A 22,976-nucleotide genomic window follows, 5' to 3' on the forward strand; every position below is an offset into this window, starting at 1 on the left:
TGGCGGGAGAAGTCCGGACCCAGCCCTTTGCTACGGCGGCCCGAGCAGGCCAACGCTTCTTCAAATGCGAAGGCGGGCCCGCCTAGGCCTTGTCTCTCTCCGAGACGTCTCCCCAGAAGGCCGCCTCCCAGTTCGTTCGCGCCCCGCCCCTCTTCTTTCGTCCCGTCTCCGAGCTCCTTCGAAAGAACTACCAATCGCCGCCGCGAGCTGCGTTGCCGTAGTAACTCTTGTCCCCACCCCCTCATTCGTCCCACCCCCAGGATGCTTTGCGGCGTCCCAGGCCCCAGCCCCTTTGTGCCATCCGGGTCTCTGGCGCGAGCGGCTTAGTCAGTCAGCGGCGAAGCCTTGGCGGCGGCGGCGGGTACTGGTGAGAGCGGCGGGTGGAGGCGCGGCCCCAGCGGCCGGGACTCTGCGGAACATGGCGGTAAGTGGTGACTCCTCGAGCCGGAGCCGAGCCGGGGGAAGGGAAGGAAAAGGTGCCTCCGCGAGGAGAGAGGTTTGCCCGCCGGGGAGGGAGTGCGCGTAAGTGTGTGAACAAAATGGCGCTGCGGCCTCCTCCAGGCCCCGCCATCATGGCTGCCCGGCGGAGGGTGGGGGAGGCGAGGCGGTGCCGGCTGAGCAGGAAGGGGGGGCCGCTGGGAGTGCCTGCTTCCAGAACTTTCCTAGCGATACCCCGGCGGCCTTCCTGCGGCTCGGAGGGCTCTGGCCTCCTGACCTTAAGCCCTCGGGTGGGAGTGGGGAGGAGGAGATGATTCGGCCGGGGGAGGAGGAGGAGGAAGACAGGAAACCGGGGACGGCGAGCCTACTCTGCCTTTTTTTCTTGGGGGTAAAGGGGCGGTGTTTATATAGGAAGTGGGAGAAGAAAGAAGGAAGCGGGGCCTAGTCGGACCCCTGCCCCCCCACCCCCCCCTCTATCTCTGCCTGCGCAGGAAAGCGCTCTGGGGAACCCATCGGGACCGGCCTTTGCTGCGTGCGTATGTGTTGGGGCCGAGCCAGGCAAACTTGGATGGAGGAACCGAGGTGGGGGGCGATTTCCCGAGGCTCGGGTGGCCCTGATAAGGCCCATCGGGCTGATCTGGACCAGACCCTCCGAGGCCCCTCCCTCCTTTCCCTAGCATTTACATACAGCTGAAAAAGACTTTTTTTTTTTTTAAGGTAAAAGGTCATCCACTCCAAGTCCATTCTCCTGGGATTATAGATTTGTACTTGAAGGGGCTTTTTTCCTTTTTTTTTTTTTTTTTTTTTTTTCCCCGTAAAATGTTGAATTCACACTTTTAAGGGCATTTAAACAGATCACCTATTTAAGATCGTAGTTTAGAGGTCGTACAGTCTAGTCCACTCATTTTCATAGGAGTTTAGATTTACATCTAACAACTTGAGACCATCGAATCCTATTTATTTTCATATGTTTGTATGTAATATGTATCGTATATATGTAATATACACATATATTTGCAGCTGGAAGGAACTTTAAAGGTCATTCAGGCCCCTCATTTTCACAGGTTCATGGATTTTACATCTGATAGGGATGTTAGAGGTAATCTTGTCTGGCCCTCTTTTCATAAGATTGAAGATTTACTCCTAGAAGGGATCTTAAAAGCCAAATAGTCAAGTTCCTTTTTCTTTTACATATGGAGAAAATGAGATCTAAGATGATTACAGGGACTTGTTTAAAGACCTTGTAGGTAGTTAAGTAGTTCATCTCAGATTCCAGTTCTGGTCATCTGAATCCTGGGCTTTTAAACTTTACATCCTGTTGCCTTTTCTGAGATCTGAATTCTGGAAGGTAGGTGAGGTCTTGTGCCCCTCTCTCACCCTCTTCCCCATGTGGCTATATTTTAATCTTTAAGTCTGACAGACTTGTCTTTCCAATATTATATTGTATAATTTGATGTCTTTCCTTCCTTATTTTAAGTACTGTACTCTAGTTCTTTGGACAAAACTTTTCATAGGACACTACAAATTGATGGATGGCATTATTGCTTGATAGCATAATTTGTCAGATGACAATAAAAATGTGTGAGCTTTTTGTTTTCCTTTCTGTTGACAGGTATAGGGGGAAATTTCTTCTTTTAAAATGTTTTTGGATTATTTAGCACGTTCTAGCTTTTTGAAGACTTCCCCTAGTAATCTGGTGTATATTAGCACTGTGTCTGACTTATAGCATATATGTAAATGTTATTCAGATTAAAGCATATATGCCATTAAGATTTATTGCTTTGATTCCCTCTGGCTGGAGTCAGGCTGTGTTTTTCCATCAAGTTCTTCCCCCATTCAACCTCCTAGCTTTTCTGGCTATATTATTACGTTGGTTTTTAAAGGAAATTAGTAGTTCTAAGTATTGATTACACTGATTATATTCGGCCAGGAAATTGGTATACTTTTTAAAAATGGTAATTATTACTGACTTAACTTTTTTGGTTAATAAACACATTATATGAGTATGTAAGGCTAGATTCTGTATCAGTGATCTAACTTTGAGATCTAACTTACAGAAGTATGTTATTAATCTTAGAAATCTTAGTTCTCTTACTAAATATAAACCTTTTTTTGGTTTATACTTTATAAGAAAGATGCTGTCAATGCAGATTTCCAATAAATTTGCTAAAAATGACATTAAGCAGCAACAATGTGTTTTGATTGATTATAAGCTATCTATATATGTGTGTGTATGTATATATAAAATTTTCCCCAAATACAAAATAGTTGACTTTTTAAATTAGTAGCTAATTTTTAGCTTTCAGAGCTTTCAAGCTAAGAAAATTTTACTTGCCATTTTAACAAGTTTCTGTTAACTTGGTATACATGTGATTAACTTTATTTTCTATCCCTGAAGTCAGCATTGCCGGTTCACATTTTTTACTCTTAAGTATTGATTAATGTTGTCTTATGTTCTTTTCACTGTAGCATAAATGAATACCAATACCCCTTCAAGGCTTTGGGGTGCTGTGGGGGCAGGGCAGGGCATACACATCTGGTAATCAATATTAATCCCAAAGATGTTTCTCCCATCAGTCCATCAATGAAGATTGATCAGAGATCCATAAAAGATCAACCACTTCAATTTATGTATGAGGAAACTGAGACACAAAATAGGTTAAATGATTTGGCCAAGATTTTAAGAACTACTAAGGTCGTTCTTCAGTTTTGAATCCAGGACCTCAGACTCTGCATTCATTCAGGGCTTTTTCCATTTTTACCAGCTGCCTTTCAGAGTAGGTAATAGAGGCTTGAGTATGGGAGATGCATCCTATTTATGTAAGGGTACATCAGCACTCATCAAGGTGATTTAGTTCAAACATTTATTAAATAACTGACTTCTCTGTCTTGCAGGATATTACACTCTTAAGATATTTACGAAGATGGGGGAAATGACTTCCTATCCTATTGATCTCTTAAGATGAAATTCAAATTCTTAGCTTGGTATTAAAGCTTTGGTTCCAGCATATTTTTCCAGATTTCATATTCTTTCCCTTCTACTAAACTACTTCTCTCCCACTCATCCCCATTCCCTCAAACTGGTTGTAGACTCCTTGAATAGAGGACTTTTCCCCCGCCTTTTGTCTTAGAACTATTGCCTAGGATTTTCAACACTCCCCTTTCCTCAATGACTTTATAGTTTAACTAGGAGATAAAACACACGGCTTGATAATAATAGGTTTGTAAAGTAATAAACTGTAAAGATGGAAGGTGAATAAGAAGGAACTGGAAGTGACCAAAAAATAAATTATCTTGTTCCAGATACATCAAAATTAGACAGCTAAAATTATCCTTGGGTTTTTAAAGAATTTTTAATAGAACCTCTTGCTCAGTCAGGTTCCTGATTTTCAAACCCTACATCAGTAGTTCAAATTCAAATAGAAATGGCCACTAAACCATTCATAAGGAGCTATGGGAGTTGCATATTGACTTAGAAAATCACATGATAATATTGTCTATTCTATTTTTTATTTGTCCTATTTCCTTGTACCATTTTAATCTATTCTGGGCATTGTGTGCTTTTTAACATTTCTGTCCTACATAATCTAGCCTACCTTGGCTTTCCAATTTCTTTTCCCCTTACTACTTCTCTACTGGGTCCCATTTGTTATCTGCCAGGTCTCAAAGAGTGTGTACACCTACATACATGTAGGTATACACAACCACATTGTGATCCTTGCTTGCCATTTTTAATCTCTGCTTAACTAAGATATAACTCAGAGCCTACCTTTCCAACATTATTGAAAACACCTGGACAGAAGAGCCCATTTTAAAAGTAGAAGTAATTTATTTTATGCTAGTTTTATTTTGTAATAACTAGCAATATTAAAAAAAAAAAAAAAACCAAACTAGTGATTTAGAGCATTCTTAATTTTGAGTTGAGGGGACGGCTTTTTACAGTACTGTTAAATACTGTTTGCATGACAGTGTTTATAAAATTCCATTTATTAGATATTATAACAACAGTTTTTTGTGGTTTTTAGTCATCTGTATTTGTAGACAGTCTTGTTTCATCAGTGCTAAAAATTAATCTTAATTTGTTTTTCATTCCTTATGTACATGACATGGTTTTAATAAAATTCTAGCCATGAAATATACTTTTGACAAATTAGTTAAGTGAATATTTCAAAGGGTAGAATGGTCTACCTGGTGATCATACAAGGAACCAAAGAAAATATTGGATTGTGTATTAAGTTGAATTATAAATGACTCTCTAATTCCATATATTTAATCAGTTATAAATCCAGCTTTTTCATAGGTGCAACATGAGCTAGTCATTAAATAGAGACTGAATTTGTGACTTGTTAGTATAGGAAATTTCCTTCTACCAGATTAAACAGATATTCTCAATGTTCAAAAAAGTTGCCTCAAACACTTAGTTCAAAATCTAAGTAAATTATTATATCCACTATTTTCCTGACCTATTAGACTTTGTGGCTCCTTATTCTCTCTAGAATAATGAATGAAGAGCATTTAAAAAGTACTAATTATTTGCCAGATACCACTTTGAGTGCTAATTATGAAAGCAAAGGTAGACCTTAATCTCAGGGAGCTTCTAATAGGAAAAATAGTGTATGTTGTTCTCCAACATAAATATAATTAATTCTTAGGATAAGTGGGATTTGAAAATAGGGTTTGAACCCAGGTCTTCCTGACTCACCATTCCTGTTCACTGTCTGCTGGCATTCATAATTATACATATAACTACAGTGGTCTAGATTTTATCAATAAAATCAGAACCTAAGTAGATCACTGACTGCTTTTTATTAATTTCAGTCCTGTTGTAAAAATAAATTTAATTCAATGCTCATTGTAGCTATATTCAATTACCCCACCCCCAAAAAACAAACAAATATAAATCCACTTCCCTTGAGCTTTTAGTTAAAGGTAACTTTTTTTTTAAGAAGCCAGAGTGATTGTATTTATTTTAAATGACATGAAAAGCTTTACATTAATCCTTGTTCCCTGAACATTCAGGCTAGTGACACAGAACGAGATGGAATAGCCACAGAAAAGTCATCTCCAGATAGAGATAAGAAAAAGGAGCAGTCAGATGCCTCCATTTCTCCTAGAGCATCAAAACATCATTATTCAAGATCACGATCAAGGTCAAGAGAAAGAAAACGGAAATCAGGTATGAATATTCTGAAAAGCTACTTAATGATAATTACTATATCCTGTATAGACTACATAGCAGTTATCCAGGTTATAATTGATTATTACATTTATACAGATATCACCTTGTCCAAAAGTTTAAAATAAAAATATTTCATATTTTTTGGCTCCTGTGTATATAATGTAACTACCCTGATATCAAAATGTGATTGATGTACTTTGTCTTATCTCAAGACAGGAGCTACATAGTTGGGATAGTGTTGCTATTTGCTCCTCCCAAAATTTTCTGCCTCCTTGATAGTGGTTTTTTAAATATTCTGGTTTTGAGATTTGGATAATTGATATTATCAAATAAACTGAAGTGTCTCTACCTTGATCTGTGTAGGTATAGTGAATGTGTAAACAACTTCAAACTTCAATTTTGGGGAAATCATTTATAAACAGGATATTTATAGAATATGTAACATCTTTCTGAACACTTGGCTTATACTAGTGGTGATTTTTTCCCCCCCTACAGATAATGAAGGAAGAAAACACAGAAGCCGGAGCAGAAGCAAAGAGGTAATTAACACTTTGTAGAGTATAGGTAATTTTAAAATACTTTTAAAGTTTCTGGTAGAAATGTATGTGTGAAATATGTGACCTTGATATGGTAAGTACCCAAAACTTTACAAATTTGGAAGGTTAATTGGGTTATGGAATATCATAGAGAAGCATGATTTGGATTCATCATTTTAACAAGAAGATAGTTGTTTATGGGAAAAGTACATTCAGAAACTTAATTTTAATTTGTTGTGGAATTTTTCACAATGAAAATTTCATATCATATGAAGAAATATAATTGGTTCTTTAGGGCTATCGCACAGAGCTTCCATTAACCTGAGGTCCCGAGTCTTCTGATGACTTAACACTGCTCAGGACTTTTTTAAGTAACAATCATCTTCCTAGGGATACATTCATTTCATTTTATTTTTTTGGAAAGATAACAAGAGTCCTCTTTTCTCACTTAGTTCAGTTTTTCTAATAGTAGCATTGAACTTGGAAAAAAAAAACTGCTACAGGGTCACAAGAGTAAGTGAGGGGCAGCTGGAAATGTGGCAGTGACAGCAAAGCTTGAGGAAAAAGGCAAGGGGAGTGAGAAGAGGCAGCAGCTGTGGTGCAAAGGAGATAACTGGCTCACCCACCAGAGAAGACATGGAGAGAGCCAACAAGGAACAGCATAAATAGCAGCCAGAAAGGGAGGAGGAGTCCTTTTGGGGGCTGGGTGAGGGACTCCTAAAGCTAAATGTGGGTCAGGGACTTCACCTCCTCCCCTAATGGAAGCTCTGTAAAAATTTTAATTTAGGAGAGTTTTTGTGAAAATGACTATTTTGTTTAGCTCACATGATAACATTTCTATAATAAATCATACTCAGCGTGCTAATGCGCGAAGAGACTGAACTGAAGACGCTGCAGACTCAGATAGCAAAATTATAAGCCTACTTCATGATAAGGTAACTATTAGTCATTCAAACTCCTATTTCCCTTAAATATATCTTAAATCAGTTAAGGGTTTTGATGGGTTTTTTTTTAATTAGTAATAAAGTTATGTATGGAATACTGAAATAAAGTTTGAAAATTGACCCACTTTTTGAAGTCTTTCTAATTTGCCATCATACTGCAGAGTCTAAGAAAATTATCTTAAGTATTATTTTAGAGGGGAATTGGCAATTAAAAGTAAATTCCACATGTCACAGATTTCTAACTTTTTAACATTAACTGTTCTATGATCATTTTCATAAATTACAACATGCATGTTTAGATAACTAGTGGTGGTAATCAAAATATTTTAGAAAAAAAAAATTGCCAAGTGCAAAGAAATACATTATTGCATGTATTTTACTGCATGGGGTGACACTATATTATCATGGGAAGCACATTGAACCTGAGAGTTAGGAGGAGCCCTGGGTTCTAGCCCCAGCCCTACTGAAACTGAGTGAACTTGGACAAGTCACAGTGTCTTGGGCTTGTTTCCCTCATCTGCTAAATTAAGAGGGCTGAATTAGAGTATTTTTAAAATGTATTCCAACTCAATTTTTTTTTTAAGTCCAGGATCTTGAATTTGAATAACAGCTGGATCAGAAAGACAAAGCTAGATGCCTGTTTCAGGGGCAAGAGAGAATAATACGTAGCATTTTTTTTTCCCCCTTTTTTTGAGTAGTATGGGTGCCAATAAATTGAGTTTTAGCTGAATCTGAAAACATCAATGGTATATAAGATGGTTTGGTTTGGGGGGTTTTTTATTATTATTTTGAACTGGGGGAAATAATATGATGGCATTGGGATTAGATATGTTATTCCTATCTTGAATTCTAGTACTATTTTTAAAGTAAAAATGCTTGACATTTTTTACCATAGGTACCTGTACCAAAATAAAAATCCCAAACTTGTCTGCATATGTCAAGAAGAAAAAATGACTGCTTCACAATTTAGACTCCAATGAAAACTTTGGAGACAGTCAGAACTGACCCTACAGAATACTTAGACACTGTAGCTATAAAAAGACTGTGTCTGCTTAAAATAATTGGAGGATGCAAAAAAATGCTTAGGAAGCTAAGTCTTATTAAAAATAGTCATCTACTTGAAATTGCATTTCCTAATGCATTTCCTAATCTTCCGAGTGTCTCTAATTAACTATTGTTCATTTCTAACATCACAATTCTGTGGTACTATGTACTTCCAACAGTTAAAAATCTACGCATTTATAAGTAATGTGTGCATCTGGTGTATATCTAAATAATTGGTTGTATATATTTGCATATGTACATTTATTAAGCCTAGCGGTGATAATTGAAAATGTTTTCACCCTGCTATTGAAAAATAATTTTATGGGACATTACTACTACATTTGGAGGGTGGGGGTAGGCGGGGAATAATTATAAAGAAGGAAAAAGAAAATAGTAATATTCACTTGCAACATTGGGTGATGTGAACATAGATAATTATTGACTGAGCCACACTCCTAAGGTTACTAATGTTGCATCACAACATATTTTTATCTTCTGATACCCATACTAACTCTTTTTGTTGCACTATTTTCCTGAAAGAACCAACTTCTTCTTAAAACAGGCAAGAAGACATGAATCCAAAGACAAGTCCTCCAAGAAACATAAATCTGAGGACCATAATGACAAAGAACATTCTTCTGATAAGGGAAGAGAGAGACTAAATTCATCTGAAAATGGTGAGGACAGACACAAACGCAAAGAAAGGAAGTCATCAAGAGGCAGAAGTCATTCAAGATCTAGATCTCGTGAAAGGTAAGCAGTGGTTATATTAATATTTAATACAGCAGTGGTCAGATAGTTTTTTCCAAACAGTTATGCATTTTTAAATACTCAATCGTGTGAGTCCCAAACTATTTCTTCTCCTTTCCCAAATCTCTACGAGGTTTAACATATATATATATATTGGAAATTGAAAACATAGTTAATAATTATTTCAGAAAATTGGCAACTTATGGCCCTAAGAATTCAGGAATAGTCCACAAAACTAAAGAGTATATAAGAGAAGAGAAACTCTTTGATGCCATGTAATTATTAAAAGTAAAAATTTTTAGCAAGTGCCTACTTTCTGAGATTACTTGAAAATTTATTTTCAGTAGATCTAATCAACCACATTTGTAGGATTATTTTTTAAGCTAAAATATTACCTCATTAATACAAAGAAGGCATTTGAAATTTTACTCTTTTTCTATTTTCTATGTGACTTAAAGGAATCTAGAAGCTAGGTTTATCGCTTGGTTTTTCTTAAAAATAGAAGAATTTTAGCATTACACATTTAGAAAGTGCACAAAGACTTGTCTTTTATGCATTTATGGTTTTTGAAACCTCAACTCTAGTAATTACACATTTAGAATTTTGTAGTTTTACCATTTGAGGCAATTAAATGCATAGACTAAATAGGATCCTAAAGATTTATAAGTGGCTTTGATAGAACAATAAATTTGAATTGTTCTCACTAAAAGAATAGTGCATAACTTTTTTAAACCACTTGTAATTTACATGTGAGTGAGTAAAAATACATTCTTTATATTTGATGTTTCAGGCGTCATCGTAGTAGAAGCAGAGAAAGGAAGAAGTCAAGGTCCAGGAGCAGGGAACGGAAGAAGTCAAGGTCCAGGAGCAGGGAAAGAAAGCGTCGGGTTAGGTCTCGGTCGAGGTCAAGGTCAAGACATAGACATAGAACCAGGAGTAGAAGTAGAACCAGAAGTAGAAGCCGGTATGTATTTATTATATATCATATTTTGAGATAGTTGTAGGGTGTATTTTGTGGGTGTTTTTAAGTGACTTACCTAGAGTCATGAAAAAAGTAAATTTCAACATCTAGAAATAAGATTGGGGGGAGTAGAATTTTTTAGTCATGAGTGGATTGGATTTAGATAATTTCTGAAGTCCTTTTCCAATCTAAATCCTGTTTTGTCTAGAAATGAGCAAGTCCTTTTGGAATTCAAGACTAGCAATCATTACGGAGATGTGTAGATACGCATGTCTCAAAGAATGTGTTGGGTTTGTGTGTGAATTTATGAGTTGAATTTCTGATTTTCATGAGTAGGCTTCATTATTGCATATATAAATAATATCACTCCTAGTGAGCAGGTTGTAGAGAAGAGAACTTCTATTTGACCTTAGGCAAATAACTTCAGTATTCCAGAATCTTGTATCTTCATTTGTTAAGTTAGGGGATTGATTTCTTCCAACTCTGACTCTGGAATCTTCAGTGTGAACCTCAATTTTTAGATCAGAAATTACCAATTTTATTGGTTACACCTAATTTTTATAAGAGGAGAATTGAGAGATAAAGTCCCATTTGTATTTTATATTGTTATAAAATTATGTGAACCAGACAATTGTTGAATGATAGTTTCTATTTTAAAACATTTTACATGTAAAATGTTTGGTGTTTTTTGAGCTTTTAAAAATGTTAACAAATTAGTACCTAGTAAGACTCCTAAAATTTATTACAGGGAAAGAAAGAAGAGAATTGAAAAACCACGAAGATTTAGCCGAAGCTTAAGTCGAACTCCCAGTCCACCTCCTTTTAGAGGGCGAAACACAGCAATGGATGCACAAGAAGCATTAGCTAGAAGGTATGTTTATTCTCTTTCATTATTTATCTTTTTTCTTAACTTAGCTTTGATGAGCTTTACGTGGTAAAAAAAAAAAAAAAGAGTTGATCCTGTCACTGAATCTTGGGGATCAAAATTTAAAATACAAAAGATTCCATTTGTAATCATATTTTAAATATTGTGACCTTTCGCAATGCAGAAATAAAGTTTCATTAACTTTTACCTCATGTCATAATTTCACTTATTTGTGAAGCTATGAACATTGGGATGGTTGCAACAAACAGCTCCTCCCCTCCCCTTTTTGAGTCTTCTTAATTTCCTAGGTTTTCTGTTGATTTGGGGAGGTCTGTGTCTTGGTGTTTTGAAGTTTGTTTTGTTTTTCCGGAAATATCAAGAAGTCCCAGGACTTGGGATTGAGAGTTGCAATGGCCCTTAAATTCTTGAAACTTTTCACTTATGAAACAAGGAAATTTACTCTTGGTTGTAAAAAACACTACATTTCTGCTTAAGAACATAAAATAAGTACATCAATATTTGCCCTTTGGTTAGAAGTACATAATGTAATGTTAACTATTTTGAAGGAGGGAATAATTGATGTAGTTGTATGCTATGTCAGTAAATAGAAGCCAATTGTGATTTGCCCTTAGAAAACCTTAAATAAAACCCTGTTAAAGACAGGGGAAAACACACATTTTCTTAGATTTTCTTATCTTATGTGTGGTTCCTTGGACAACACAGAAGGGAGATGGAGCTATCTCATTCAGATCTACAAGATTAAGTCTTCCCAAAAGACTTAATCATTTGCTGCAACGGCAGGAGAAAAATCACAGCACTTCATATTTGCTATTTTTCCCATATTCTGCGAATTCTACACTAGCTTTTGTTGTTTTTTTCTTTTTAAAATTAAGTTTCTATTTTTTTCCCATTGCAAAAATACAGTTATCACAATGTAACCCGATGTACTGCTGCCCTGTGAACCCAGCCTGGCAGAAACTGTCTCCAGCTGAACAGCAGCAGCAGCAAAGGTGTGAGCTCACCCCTTCCTCATTCCATTCACCTTAGTGAATGGTGTTGATTTCAAAACTTGCAATGGCCATTTTAATGCAAGTAGTATCATTTATTAAGCAGTTACTCATCCTTTATATATATTTGATTTTTTTTTCTTAATTTCAATAAGAAAAGCAACAGAATATTTGTTTTCAAATCCATAAATGAATGTGAGTCAGATGGCAAAAGGTGATGCTCTCAAAATGTGAGAATTTTCTTAGCTTTTCTGTGTTTAAATTTATAGTTAATGTTACATAAAAACAGGTGTGGAATTTTTTCAAAACCCACCAGTTTACTCCTACACAAAACCTTTTTCATTTTCTGATTTTAGGCGAATTTGAGGCTGACACTGGTTCCCATTTATGTGATTTAACTACCAATTCTTCATCATAGGAACAATTAAACTGTTCATGGGTTCTTCGAATTTGAAAGGACAACTTAGTTGCTGAGGAATTAGCTACAGTATAGGAAATTTTGAAAATTAAAGAATAAAATATATTAAAACAGCTTTGCAAATAGTTTCACATACATCTGCTAAAATAAAACATTTCTCTGCCTAATCCCTAGAACTCATAGAGGTGATGGATATTATCTTGTATTTGCTCAGAAAGGTAGAAATGTATTGATTTTATGTAAACTTCAACAACTATTACAGAGCAGATACAAGTTGCCTATTCAACTGAATCAGATAGTAATTTTTGCCAGCCTACTTCCTTAGCATATTACAGGTAGGTGGGCCCATTGATTTTATAGCACTGATCTCTTCAATTGTTACTTTAAAAATAATATTTCAAATGCTGAAAGTGAAGTGCCAGGAATCAAATACTTCCTTCTGCCAATGCAATAATCTGTAATTTTCTTATTCAACTTTGGTGGCCATCATAGAATTCTTTCATTGCCAAACTGTATTCTTAGAAGTGCAATTCCTGCGCCCGCCCCTTCTACTCTCTACCCCACACCCCTAAAAATCCTATTTTTTTTTCCCCTTCCTCTTGATGAAACTTTGTAGAAATCCTTTTGGAGTTTGAATTTTCAACAGTGGCTTCTCTAGGAAAATACATTATCAAGAAAAAAATCATACTTGTTTAGATTTTTATATGCTATGCAATAAATACTTAAATTTATGTAGGGCGGGGAGGAGTTGTTCTGAGTTTTTGTTTTAATTTTTGTCCCGGAACTGTGATTTCACAGATTTAGAAAATTCATTCCATTGATACATTAAAAACATGTAATCTGGGACTTAAGTATACTCTTTTTTTCTAACAAGTAATAAAATCAAGAATAGCGTAATAATTTTAAAACACATGTCCGAAATTTTCAGATGCTTTGCCTTCTGAATTTTTTTTCCTAGGCTATTAATGAACTTAATTTTCAGTCCAGTCTTGGGTTGTGAACCATGAATTATGTCTTTTTGACTAAAGGGTCTCAGAATATTGTCTGGTCCTCCAGTTTTGTAGGAAATTTAGACTCAGAAACTTGAAATGACTGATCTCACAATAAATTAGTGGCAGAGGGCTCAAACCTAGGTCTCCTCAATTCCTGGGTGTGGTGGTCTTCATACCACGAATTTACTATAAATTAAAAGCAACCAAATGAAATGGCTGAAACATGTTCACTTTTTCAAAAATCTGTACAAGAGTAACAGAGCCACTTGCATTAAGATGAATTTGGGAATTGTAACATTCATTATTTCATTGTAATAGTTTGCAAGGCTTTAAATGCTTAAAAAGATAACACATAGTAGTCAGGAGTGAAATTTTTATTTGTTCCTCAAAACTGTCTCTGCTTCCTCAGAAAAACGTTCAGAAAATTCTGAAATCAACATTGTTTTCTACTTACCAATTCTTTAGTTGTTTCTGAATGTGGACAAGTGAGTGTTTTATTTATATGGTTAATTTCTTACTAAAACACTGCCAGAATGTGAAAAGTTTACAATCATCATATACATTCCAAGTTTAAAAAACAAAAACTTAGTTTTATCTCTAACATGGACATTAGGACAGACTATCATCACAGAGATTGCCTTTAGGTAGGAAAAATAATTGATAAATATTGTTATACCTACTGAAAGAAATTTTTAAAAGAAGTTTTAAAATGGACATGTTAAAATCCCTTATTTTCTTGTTCTAAAATTTAAAATATATATATTAATGTATAATTCTGCATCTTATTTAGGGGTTCTTTCATCTTACATACTTTGAATTTTTTTCTGTTATGAATCGATAGGTTGGAAAGAGCAAAGAAATTGCAAGAACAGAGAGAAAAAGAAATGGTTGAAAAACAGAAACAGCAAGAAATAGTAGCAGGTAAAGTTTTCATAACTTGATTAAACCAGAATTTTTACAAGTAATTATTGTTATGACTATTCAGGTTTCTAAGATATAATGGAGAAATGTAGAATTGGAACACAATTTGAAAAATGTCTATGAAAAGTTGGTGCTCAAAGAGATTAGATACAATGGATAGAATGCTGCATTTCTATTTAAAATATTTGAATCTTGGCTGTGTGTCTGTGTCCGTTAATAAAGTCACTCACCTAATCTGGCTTCATGTTACTCAAGTAAAAATGAGTTAGAATTGATTTTGTAGTCTATAATATTTTCCCAGCTCTAAATCTGATTCTAAAACTTTTTATACTTAACATTATCACAATTTAGAATTTCTTTCATAGTTATATCTTAAGTTGCTTGAGTATGTGCTGTTTGTAGTTTACACACCTTCCCCACATCAGGGAAAATTAACTTAAAAGGTAACTCTCAACAGAATTGATGCAATCTCCTAACTACATCTCACTTCATTCCTAGAGTGAGGCTTCCACTGCCACATTATCCACTCACCATTCAAAGACTCTTCAGTAGCTTCTTATTCTAATCCAATCTATATTATATAATCATACTACAGTTCATTTCATGTACTCTGCTTTCTGATTAAATTTGCCTTAATCCCTAAGTCAAACAGTGAACATTAAGTACCTATTACTGTTGAGAGTGATATAGAAGTTCACAATCTGGGTGGGGAGGATAATACTTACAAATAAGCTGAAAGGAAAAGTACCCAATCTGGAGCTGTGATGAAGACCTATAACTGGCTGGGAAATTATAACTGAGAGGAGCTCTTTGAAGTCTACTCTCCAATCAGAGGGAGGAAAAAGGTTTGGGTGGGGGGGATACCAAGTAGGTGTGAGTTTCAGAATTATTACAATCTTGCTAAAGAATGAGTTACTGAAGACAGTGCTCCTAGCTGGAGACTAGTAGATGGGAGATGAGATGGTTGTACTTAAACTAAAAATATATATATTTTTATATATATATATATATATATTTTTATATATATATATATTTAAATATATATATATATTTATATATATATTTTTATATATATACATATATATATATATGTATATGTGTGTATATATATATATATGTATATATGTATGTGTGTGTATATATATATATATATACACACACATACACACAAAGTTTAGATCATTATGAATTAATTCAGATTTTTTAAAAAATGTAACGGCTATATTACTCTTCAAATTCTAAATAATCTATTACTCTGCCTTTAGACAGCCTTGTATCTTAATGTTGTTTATATTTATTCTTCAGCAGCTGCAGCTACTGGTGGGTCTGTCCTCAATGTTGCTGCCCTTCTAGCCTCTGGAACACAAGTAACTCCTCAGATAGCTATGGCAGCTCAAATGGCTGCACTACAGGCCAAAGCATTGGCGGAGACGGGAATAGCAGTACCTAGCTATTATAATCCAGCAGCTGTGAATCCTATGAAATTTGCTGAACAGGAAAAGAAAAGGAAAATGCTTTGGCAAGGCAAAAAAGAAGGGGTAAGCATCTGTACTTAATGGATCAATGTCTCTTTTCTGGCATTTGCTGTTCCAAACAACAGAATTGGCTGGGGAGGCAGAGGTAGAGTGGCAATGGTGGTTTTATCTTGAAAAAGTTATGTTGGGTTCAACCTGCCTTAATTATTTGCCAGGCAACAGTTATTATTCACTTTATAAAGTACTGGCTACTGAATCTGAATTATGGAAGTTCACTTCCACATTATATTCTAAGAACAGAACCTCAGAATGGATTTCACACAGTGATAGAGAGGTGTTTATTTCCATATTTTAAGCTGTATCACAGACTTTTAAACATTGAAAATGTATGTGTTTTAATGTCTCCTACAGGATAAGTCACAATCCGCTGAGATTTGGGAAAAATTGAATTTTGGGAACAAAGACCAAAATGTCAAATTCAGGAAATTAATGGGTATTAAGGTAAGGAAGTGGGTGTGTGGGTGGTACTTGCGTATGCAGTTATATGACCTAGTTAAATTTCTTATCAGCTTTATATTCAGGGTAGTAATTTTCTTATCCTTAGGGATGCTTATCTAGAAATCCTTTAGAAAAACTCATCATAAATCTATTAATGACTTCCAAAATCCTAATGCATTTTGAAATCCGCACCAGTTAGTATGTTATTTGATTATGATTGAGTTTATGATTTTATTACCCGTGCCAATTAAAACATTTTACATGATAATGGTCATGACTGTTAACTTCAAAATGATAACATCTCTAATTTGAGTGAGAATTTATTTAAAGTAACAATTGGCATTTTCCAGTGATATGTAAGAAAATAGAAAAATAAGTATATTCTCATTGCCAGAAACCATTCCTATTCCTCTAAAATATTTAATGTTTTCATTTGAAATAAAATGTTGACCTAATAGGCCATTAACATTAACAATAGTTGAACCTTAAAAGATCCAAGGAAAACATGTCTCCAATAGTTGTAATATATTGCCACATAACTTTGCATTTTTAGAAAAAGCAGTATAAGAATTAATTGTGCAAATGGCTATATTCAAAGTAGGTCACTTTATATTGTCTGTTTTGAAAGCTTATGAGTAAATCCGTTTGTTTACATGTCTTTGATTTCCAGAGTGAGGATGAAGCTGGTTGTAGTTCAGTTGATGAAGAAAGTTATAAAACCCTGAAGCAACAGGAAGAAGTATTTAGAAATCTGGATGCTCAGTATGAGATGGCAAGATCACAAACCCACACACAAAGAGGAATGGGATTGGGCTTCACATCTTCGATGCGGGGAATGGATGCAGTTTGAAAAAACATGATTTTAAAGTTTGGGACTTTGTGAAATTCTTGTTCTGATGTCAGGTCCTTGTTCACCAAACAGCTAGCATTCTAGCTTGCATGGGTGTTGCATTGACTTTAATTTATTGAAAAATACAATTTTTTTTGTAAATATCAGATCAGTGATACTGGTGTTAGTGTTGTAATCAGGTTAAACCCACTTCCATTAAACTTGACAGAACTATAGAAGGACAATATTTTTTAGTTAACAAGTTCTACTTTTCAAACAAATGTAAAGCTGCAGGTGGGGTAAAATCTCATACATGGATATTTCGTGTCCACTGTCTTGTGTACTTTTGTACTTAACCTTGTACAGTTATTTTCATCTCTTGAAACATGAAAGAAATGTTGTGTAGATGTTCTTTAGAAGATCTGGCCATTGGGCACATTGGTCCAGCACAAAAAGCTGGATGGTGATGATAATAAAAGATGTTTTTCTCAAAACTGGTGTTACTTTTAAGTTCCCTGAAATCCTTTGAATTGGTTCTTTTATGGTTGCTACAGCATTTTGATATAGTTTATAAGACCAATTAGGAATTCCCTTTAGTAGAACAGTTAGAAATATGCTGTAGGGAATACTATAGTGAGGAAAAATGTAAAACATTTTGGGGGGAAGGGGAACAACAAGATGAATTGAAAACTTTCACTGAAACACAACTGTTCTTTGCTGCTTGGGGGGGCGGGGTGTACAGCATTTGTTAAATACTGTATGTTATTCAGGTAATAGATTAATGCATTAAGGGTGTAAGCACTTTTATTACAATAAAGTGCCTTATAACAGAACAGTGTTATGTATGCACTTTGCTTGATCAACCTGAGTTTGGATCTTTTCATCTCTCTGAGGTATCCAACTTTACAAATTATATTATTAAATTGCATTATTAAAGACATACAGCTTTTGAAAACCACTTTGTCACTAAATGAAATCAGGCAGAACTCTGAAGTTTGTGATTTTGTATTTTATTTGTTAAATTGGCAGAACATCACTGTAAAAGAGATCCAGGTAACATGGCCATGGCTTTTGTGGGATTTTTGGTTTTGGTTTTGGTTTTTTACTTATTAAATCCAGTTCCTTTATGCTTTTTCTCTCCTCATTACTGCCTGAAAGAAAGCAATTATTAGGTGCACCTTTACAACATAAATTCCAAAAATGTTGCCTATAATGCAAATTTGTGTATGTGTTTAAAACCCATTTTCCTGTTGGCTTTCATGATGACATTAGACATGGCTTCCTTTGGAAAAGATATTAGCCACAGAATGGTAATAAAATAATGCAGCAAAAAGAAAATGGTGTTTTTCTGGTAAAGTTTTAGTGGAATCCCTGGTGATATGACAGACCTGATAATATACAAAGGGGAGCATTTTCAGTAAGCAGAGTATAGTTCAAAGGATATTAACTTTCCAGTGTTTCAAAACTATATTCCTAGCTACTTAGACAACTATTTCTTGATAACATACTGGAGATAATAACTTATTCAGATAAACTGGTCTAATGAAAACTAAAATTGGAAAGGAATAGTGTGGGTGCACATTTATTGAAGTGCTTTTTCTGTGATTGGGAAGATGTCTTAATTTGCTTTAAAAATTAAGGGTGGGGTAACTAGATGGTGTAGTGAATTAGCACACCAGCCTTTAAATCAGGGCCCAAGTTAATCTGGCTTCATATAACCTGGCTGTATGACTGGCTAACTGCCCTGTTTCCCCCCCCCCCCCAAAAAAAAAAAAAAATTGTTAAAAGTGGGCATATGCAATGGTTTAAGGCTCAAAAATGGATTTGCCTACTTTTAGTAAGTGGTAGATTCTGAAATGAAGTGCCATTTTCCTCGCATTAGAAGACAAGCAGCAGCATACTCAGGGAGAAGAAACATGATAATTTGCAAATTTCTATTTTACAGGTTAGGGTTCCATTTCTAGACCATAGCTATGTATGGGAAAATAGAAGCCATTGAAAGTACTTTTATGTGTGTAGTTCATTTATCAAAAATGTATCTTCATTTTGTTTAAGACCCTGTACATTTTGAGTTAAATTAGAATTCTATGGTAGTTGTGGAAAAAAAAGTAGTTTTCATGGATGATTTTTTTAGTCTACATCTCTAGAATGGGAATGGGAAAAATCAAACAAATGAAAAAATCCTCTATCAGACAACTTAGGTTAATGAGTCTTTTATACCAGTATCTTAAAGATAGTCTTGTAAATAATCGGCCCAGAAATAAATTCTATGGGTTGCAAAATTAGCATTTAACATCACTATTCTCCAGTTGTTGTGAAGCCCCATCTTTTTTAAGCACCAATATATTGACCATCAGTCAATAAGTATTCATTAATGTAGCACATTCTGCCAACCTGTAGGGCAAAAAAAAAAAATGATTCCTTTAAAGGAGCTTGCATTCTAGACAACTGTACGTGTGAAATAGAAGCAATGTTAATGGCAGAAAATTTCAGAGGGAAGTCCCTACCAGTGGAGGAAGCAGGGCAACACCCACAGAAAGGTAGGATTTAAAGTGGCAAAAGTTCAAGACAGATGTGAGTCTCCAATAATGGAGGACAACCAATGAAAGTGAAGACCAAGAATTTAAATGTCATAGAAAGGATTTCATGTCCGATTTTGGAGATTATAGGGAGCATTTGAGAATCATGGAACACCGCAGTATAGGAAGTCAAAATTAAAGCTTTTCCAAATGGCAAAGGAAAAAAAGCAATGATAACAAAAAGTACCATTAAAGGATGTTTTCAAAAAGGACAGCCAGCCAGAAAAACCAGTGAATTGGTAATGAGCAAAACGGGAGGAATAGGGATAACAATCTGGAACTATATCCCCAAAGTTACCAAACTATACAGTAATGTATAGTAATTTATGTACATTGTACTACCCAGTTTTTTTCTACATGCTGAGACCACCTATGAGGAAGTGGGTAGCATGTTGCTTCATCACAGATCCTTTGGAATCGGTTTGTCATTATGTTGTCAGATTTCCTAATTCTAAGTTTTCCACCTTTATTGTCACTGTTTAGATGTTCCCTTAGTTTTGTTCAGTTTGCATCAGTTCATATATGAACTTTCCATAATTCTCTGAAATGATTCTCATTTCTTACAGCACATTCCATCACATTTATATACCATAATTTGTCCAGCCATTCCCCAATTGATAGACATCTCGTCAGATTTCTATTTTTTGCCACCTCAAAAAAGAATTATATTTTTGTACATCCTTATTTTGTTTCCATTATGACTAATTAATCTACTAATTCTGCCTTCTTTCCTTTCCATCCTGTTTCCCTGGTGAGATATATTTTTGCACCCCACTCTGTATATTCTTTCCTCCTTTAGCCAGTTCAGATGAGAATAAGGTTCAAGTGTCAGCTACTTTGTTCTACACTCTCCTTGTTTGTATAGACGTCAACTTGTGTGCCCTAGTTATGTGAGATAATTTTTCTTAACCTTTCTTTTCCTTCCTTCCCCACTTGTGTATTTCTTTCCCCCTCTCCATTTTCTTATGAAGATGAAGATACAATAGAACCAATTCCAAGCTTTCTAATTTGATCTCTGATATTGATAAGATTGATAAGAAGGAGCATATGTATCTTCATATTAGAAGGCAGTTTGTCCTCCAGTTCTGTATCATCATTATCCATGATAATCTTAAGTTTCTCTTAACTTTTATATCTGAATCTCAGAGTTTCTATGTAGCTCAAATCTTTTCATCAGGAATATTTGGAAGTCTATTTCCCGCCTGCAGGATTATATTCACTTTTGCTGGGTAAATTATTCTTGGTTGTGAATCTATATGCTTTACCTTCTGGAATATTTCTTTCAAGAGATGGGTATTTTGTGTGATTCTGATTCTCTCTTTTGTACTTGAATTCTTCTTTCTAGCTGTTTATACCTTTTCTTTGACCTGGAAAACCTAATTTTAGCTATAATGTTTCTGAAAGTTTTCAATTGGCTATTTCTTTCAGAAAATGTTCAGTGGATTGATTATATTTTCATTTTGTTTCCTGGTTCTAAGAGATAAGGGCATATTTAAGAACTCTTGAAATGTGATGTTTAGTATCATTTTTGGCATAGCATTCGGGTAATCTGATGATTCTTAATTGTTTTTCTCTTCAGTCTGTTTTCCAGGTCAGTTGTTTTCTGTTGTGAGATACCTTATATTTTCTTCTATATTTTTTTTTCACTCTTTTGACTTTGTTTTGTTCTTATTTTGTTATGTAATCATCGGCTTCCATATGGTTCCATCTAATTTTCAGGGAATTTGTTGATTGAATAAAGTTTTATATCTCTTATGCTAAGTTGCTGATTCTTTTTCCAATTCTTTCTTACTAGTTATTTCATTTCCAATTTTTCCTCTTGTAACTCATTGCATTGACAAAAACTTTCATCTTTAAAAAAAAAACCCTCTAATTCATCTAGGCATTTTAGTTGCATTTGTGCCTATATTGTATTTTTCTTTGAGGCTCTGTAGATATTTTAGAGTCATTCCCTGCTGAATTTGTGACTTGAGCATCCCTGTTACCATAACAGCTTTTAATATTGGGATTTTTTTGTCTGTTTGTTTGCTCATTTTTCCTCTTCAGTCTGTTTTCCAGGTTAGTTGTTTTGTGTTATGAGATACCTTATATTTTCTTGGGTTTTTTTTTTTTCAGTCTTTTGACTTTGTTTTGTTCTTATTTTGTCATGTAATCATTGGCTTCCATATGGTTCCATCTAATTTTTAGGGAATTTGTTGATTGAGTAAAGTTTTTATATCGCTAAATTGCTAATTCTTTTTCCAATTCCTCCTTACATAGTTATTTCGTTTCCATTTTTTCCTCTTATAACTCATTGCATTGACAAAAACTTATTATTGTATTTTTCTTTGAGGCTCTGTAGATATTTTAGAATCATTCCCTGCTGAGTATGTGACTTGAGCATCCCTGTCATCGTAACAGCTTTTAATATTGGGATTCTTTTTTTGTTTGCTCGTTTTTCCAGCCTACTTTTTGACTTCAAAGTTGATATTAGGATCAGGCTTTGGTCATTTTCACAGGGAAAGTCTGGATGAATCCTTTTGCTCCTTTTTTTGTTTTATAAAATGTTACATTGTTTCAGGATCTCAAAGATAGCTCAGGCAGGGGACCTACAAGCTTTCATTGCTTTTAAGTTGGTATGATCCAGGGTAAAGAATGAGTGCCATCACTCTGAATAGAACTCTGAGAGTTCTTTACTGAGTTTAGATCTAAGAAACAGTAGATGGAGACTGGATCCTGCTATTATCAACTAGCTGGGTAGCACTACCAAATTGAGTGACAGAATTGCACTCTCCCCTTGTTCTGGAAGTTCTCCTGTTGTTTACAACCTAGGTCTGTGTTAAGAAGTTATGGTAATAGGACATCTCAGCCTTTTGTAGATAAATGATCCAAAGCTCTGAGCAACCAAGCTGCAATGTTGGTGTCTGTCTCTTTAAGTGTTGTCTCCTTTAAGGATATGGGATTTTCTTTTTCTCCTTTGATGCTTCCTCCTTGAAGTGTTGGATTCTATGAAGACCTTATTCCCAGAGAGTGCATAGTACCGTTTTCCAATGAAAAAATCCCTCTTTTTCTTTTTTTTGCCTGGGATTTCCCCATCAGAATTCAGTTTGGGGTGTTTCCTAAAACTCTTTGGAGGAGCTGAGGAATGGTAGAGATCATTATATTGCTTCCAGATACTCCTAAAATGGCTTCCTAGCTCTTCTATTCCATGTGCATGGAATCCACATCCTACTTTGATGAGGTCCAACAATTCACAAAGGTATTAAGTCCTCTGGAACGAATTCAGACGTAAACCACTTCCAGGTCAAGGGGCAAAATTTTATTGTAATACTACCAGGTGGGCAAAGTTCTTATTGAACTAGGAATTAACAAGGGGGCAAGCTGGGCTAACTGTGCAAATTGCATTTTTTTTTTTGCATTATGCTTTTTCTCTCCTTATGACTGCCTGAAAGAAATCTACAAAATACAGATTCCAAAAATGTTGCCTATAATGCAAATTTTTGTATGTGTTTGAAACTCATTTTCCTGTGGCTTTCATTTTAATATTAGAGATGGCTTCTT

The 22,976-nt window shown here is 35.1% G+C and overlaps 1 protein-coding gene across 2 annotated transcripts; it reads left to right on the plus strand.

Moving 5' to 3' along the window:
• Positions 1–49: 49 nt before the first annotated feature.
• Positions 50–17,984, plus strand: RSRC2 (arginine and serine rich coiled-coil 2). Of its 2 annotated transcripts, none has more exons than XM_003761050.4 (10): positions 50–424; positions 5,458–5,614; positions 6,113–6,156; positions 8,704–8,894; positions 9,682–9,855; positions 10,601–10,723; positions 13,976–14,055; positions 15,361–15,593; positions 15,942–16,031; positions 16,699–17,984. In XM_003761050.4, the coding sequence occupies exons 1-10, from the start codon at positions 65–67 to the stop codon at positions 16,876–16,878; spliced, it is 1,632 nt and encodes a 543-aa protein (XP_003761098.2). In that variant the 5' UTR covers positions 50–64; the 3' UTR covers positions 16,879–17,984. The 2 variants fall into 2 exon arrangements, with proteins under 2 accessions (XP_003761098.2, XP_012397916.2); XM_012542462.3 differs by having other exon boundaries at positions 15,364–15,593.
• The last annotated feature ends 4,992 nt before the right edge of the window (positions 17,985–22,976 follow it).

Source organism: Sarcophilus harrisii, chromosome 1, assembly GCF_902635505.1.
Source record: "Sarcophilus harrisii chromosome 1, mSarHar1.11, whole genome shotgun sequence".
NCBI classification, from domain to species: Eukaryota; Metazoa; Chordata; class Mammalia; order Dasyuromorphia; family Dasyuridae; genus Sarcophilus; species Sarcophilus harrisii.

Bases quoted from the DNA above. Each gene is read 5' to 3' on its own strand.
- RSRC2 (XM_003761050.4), top strand. From the start codon at position 65: ATGCGAAGGCGGGCCCGCCTAGGCCTTGTCTCTCTCCGAGACGTCTCC. The intron at 5,615-6,112 runs GTATGAATATTC...CCCCCCCTACAG, and splicing joins AGAAAGAAAACGGAAATCAG to ATAATGAAGGAAGAAAACAC. The intron at 16,032-16,698 runs GTAAGGAAGTGG...TTTGATTTCCAG, and splicing joins GGAAATTAATGGGTATTAAG to AGTGAGGATGAAGCTGGTTG.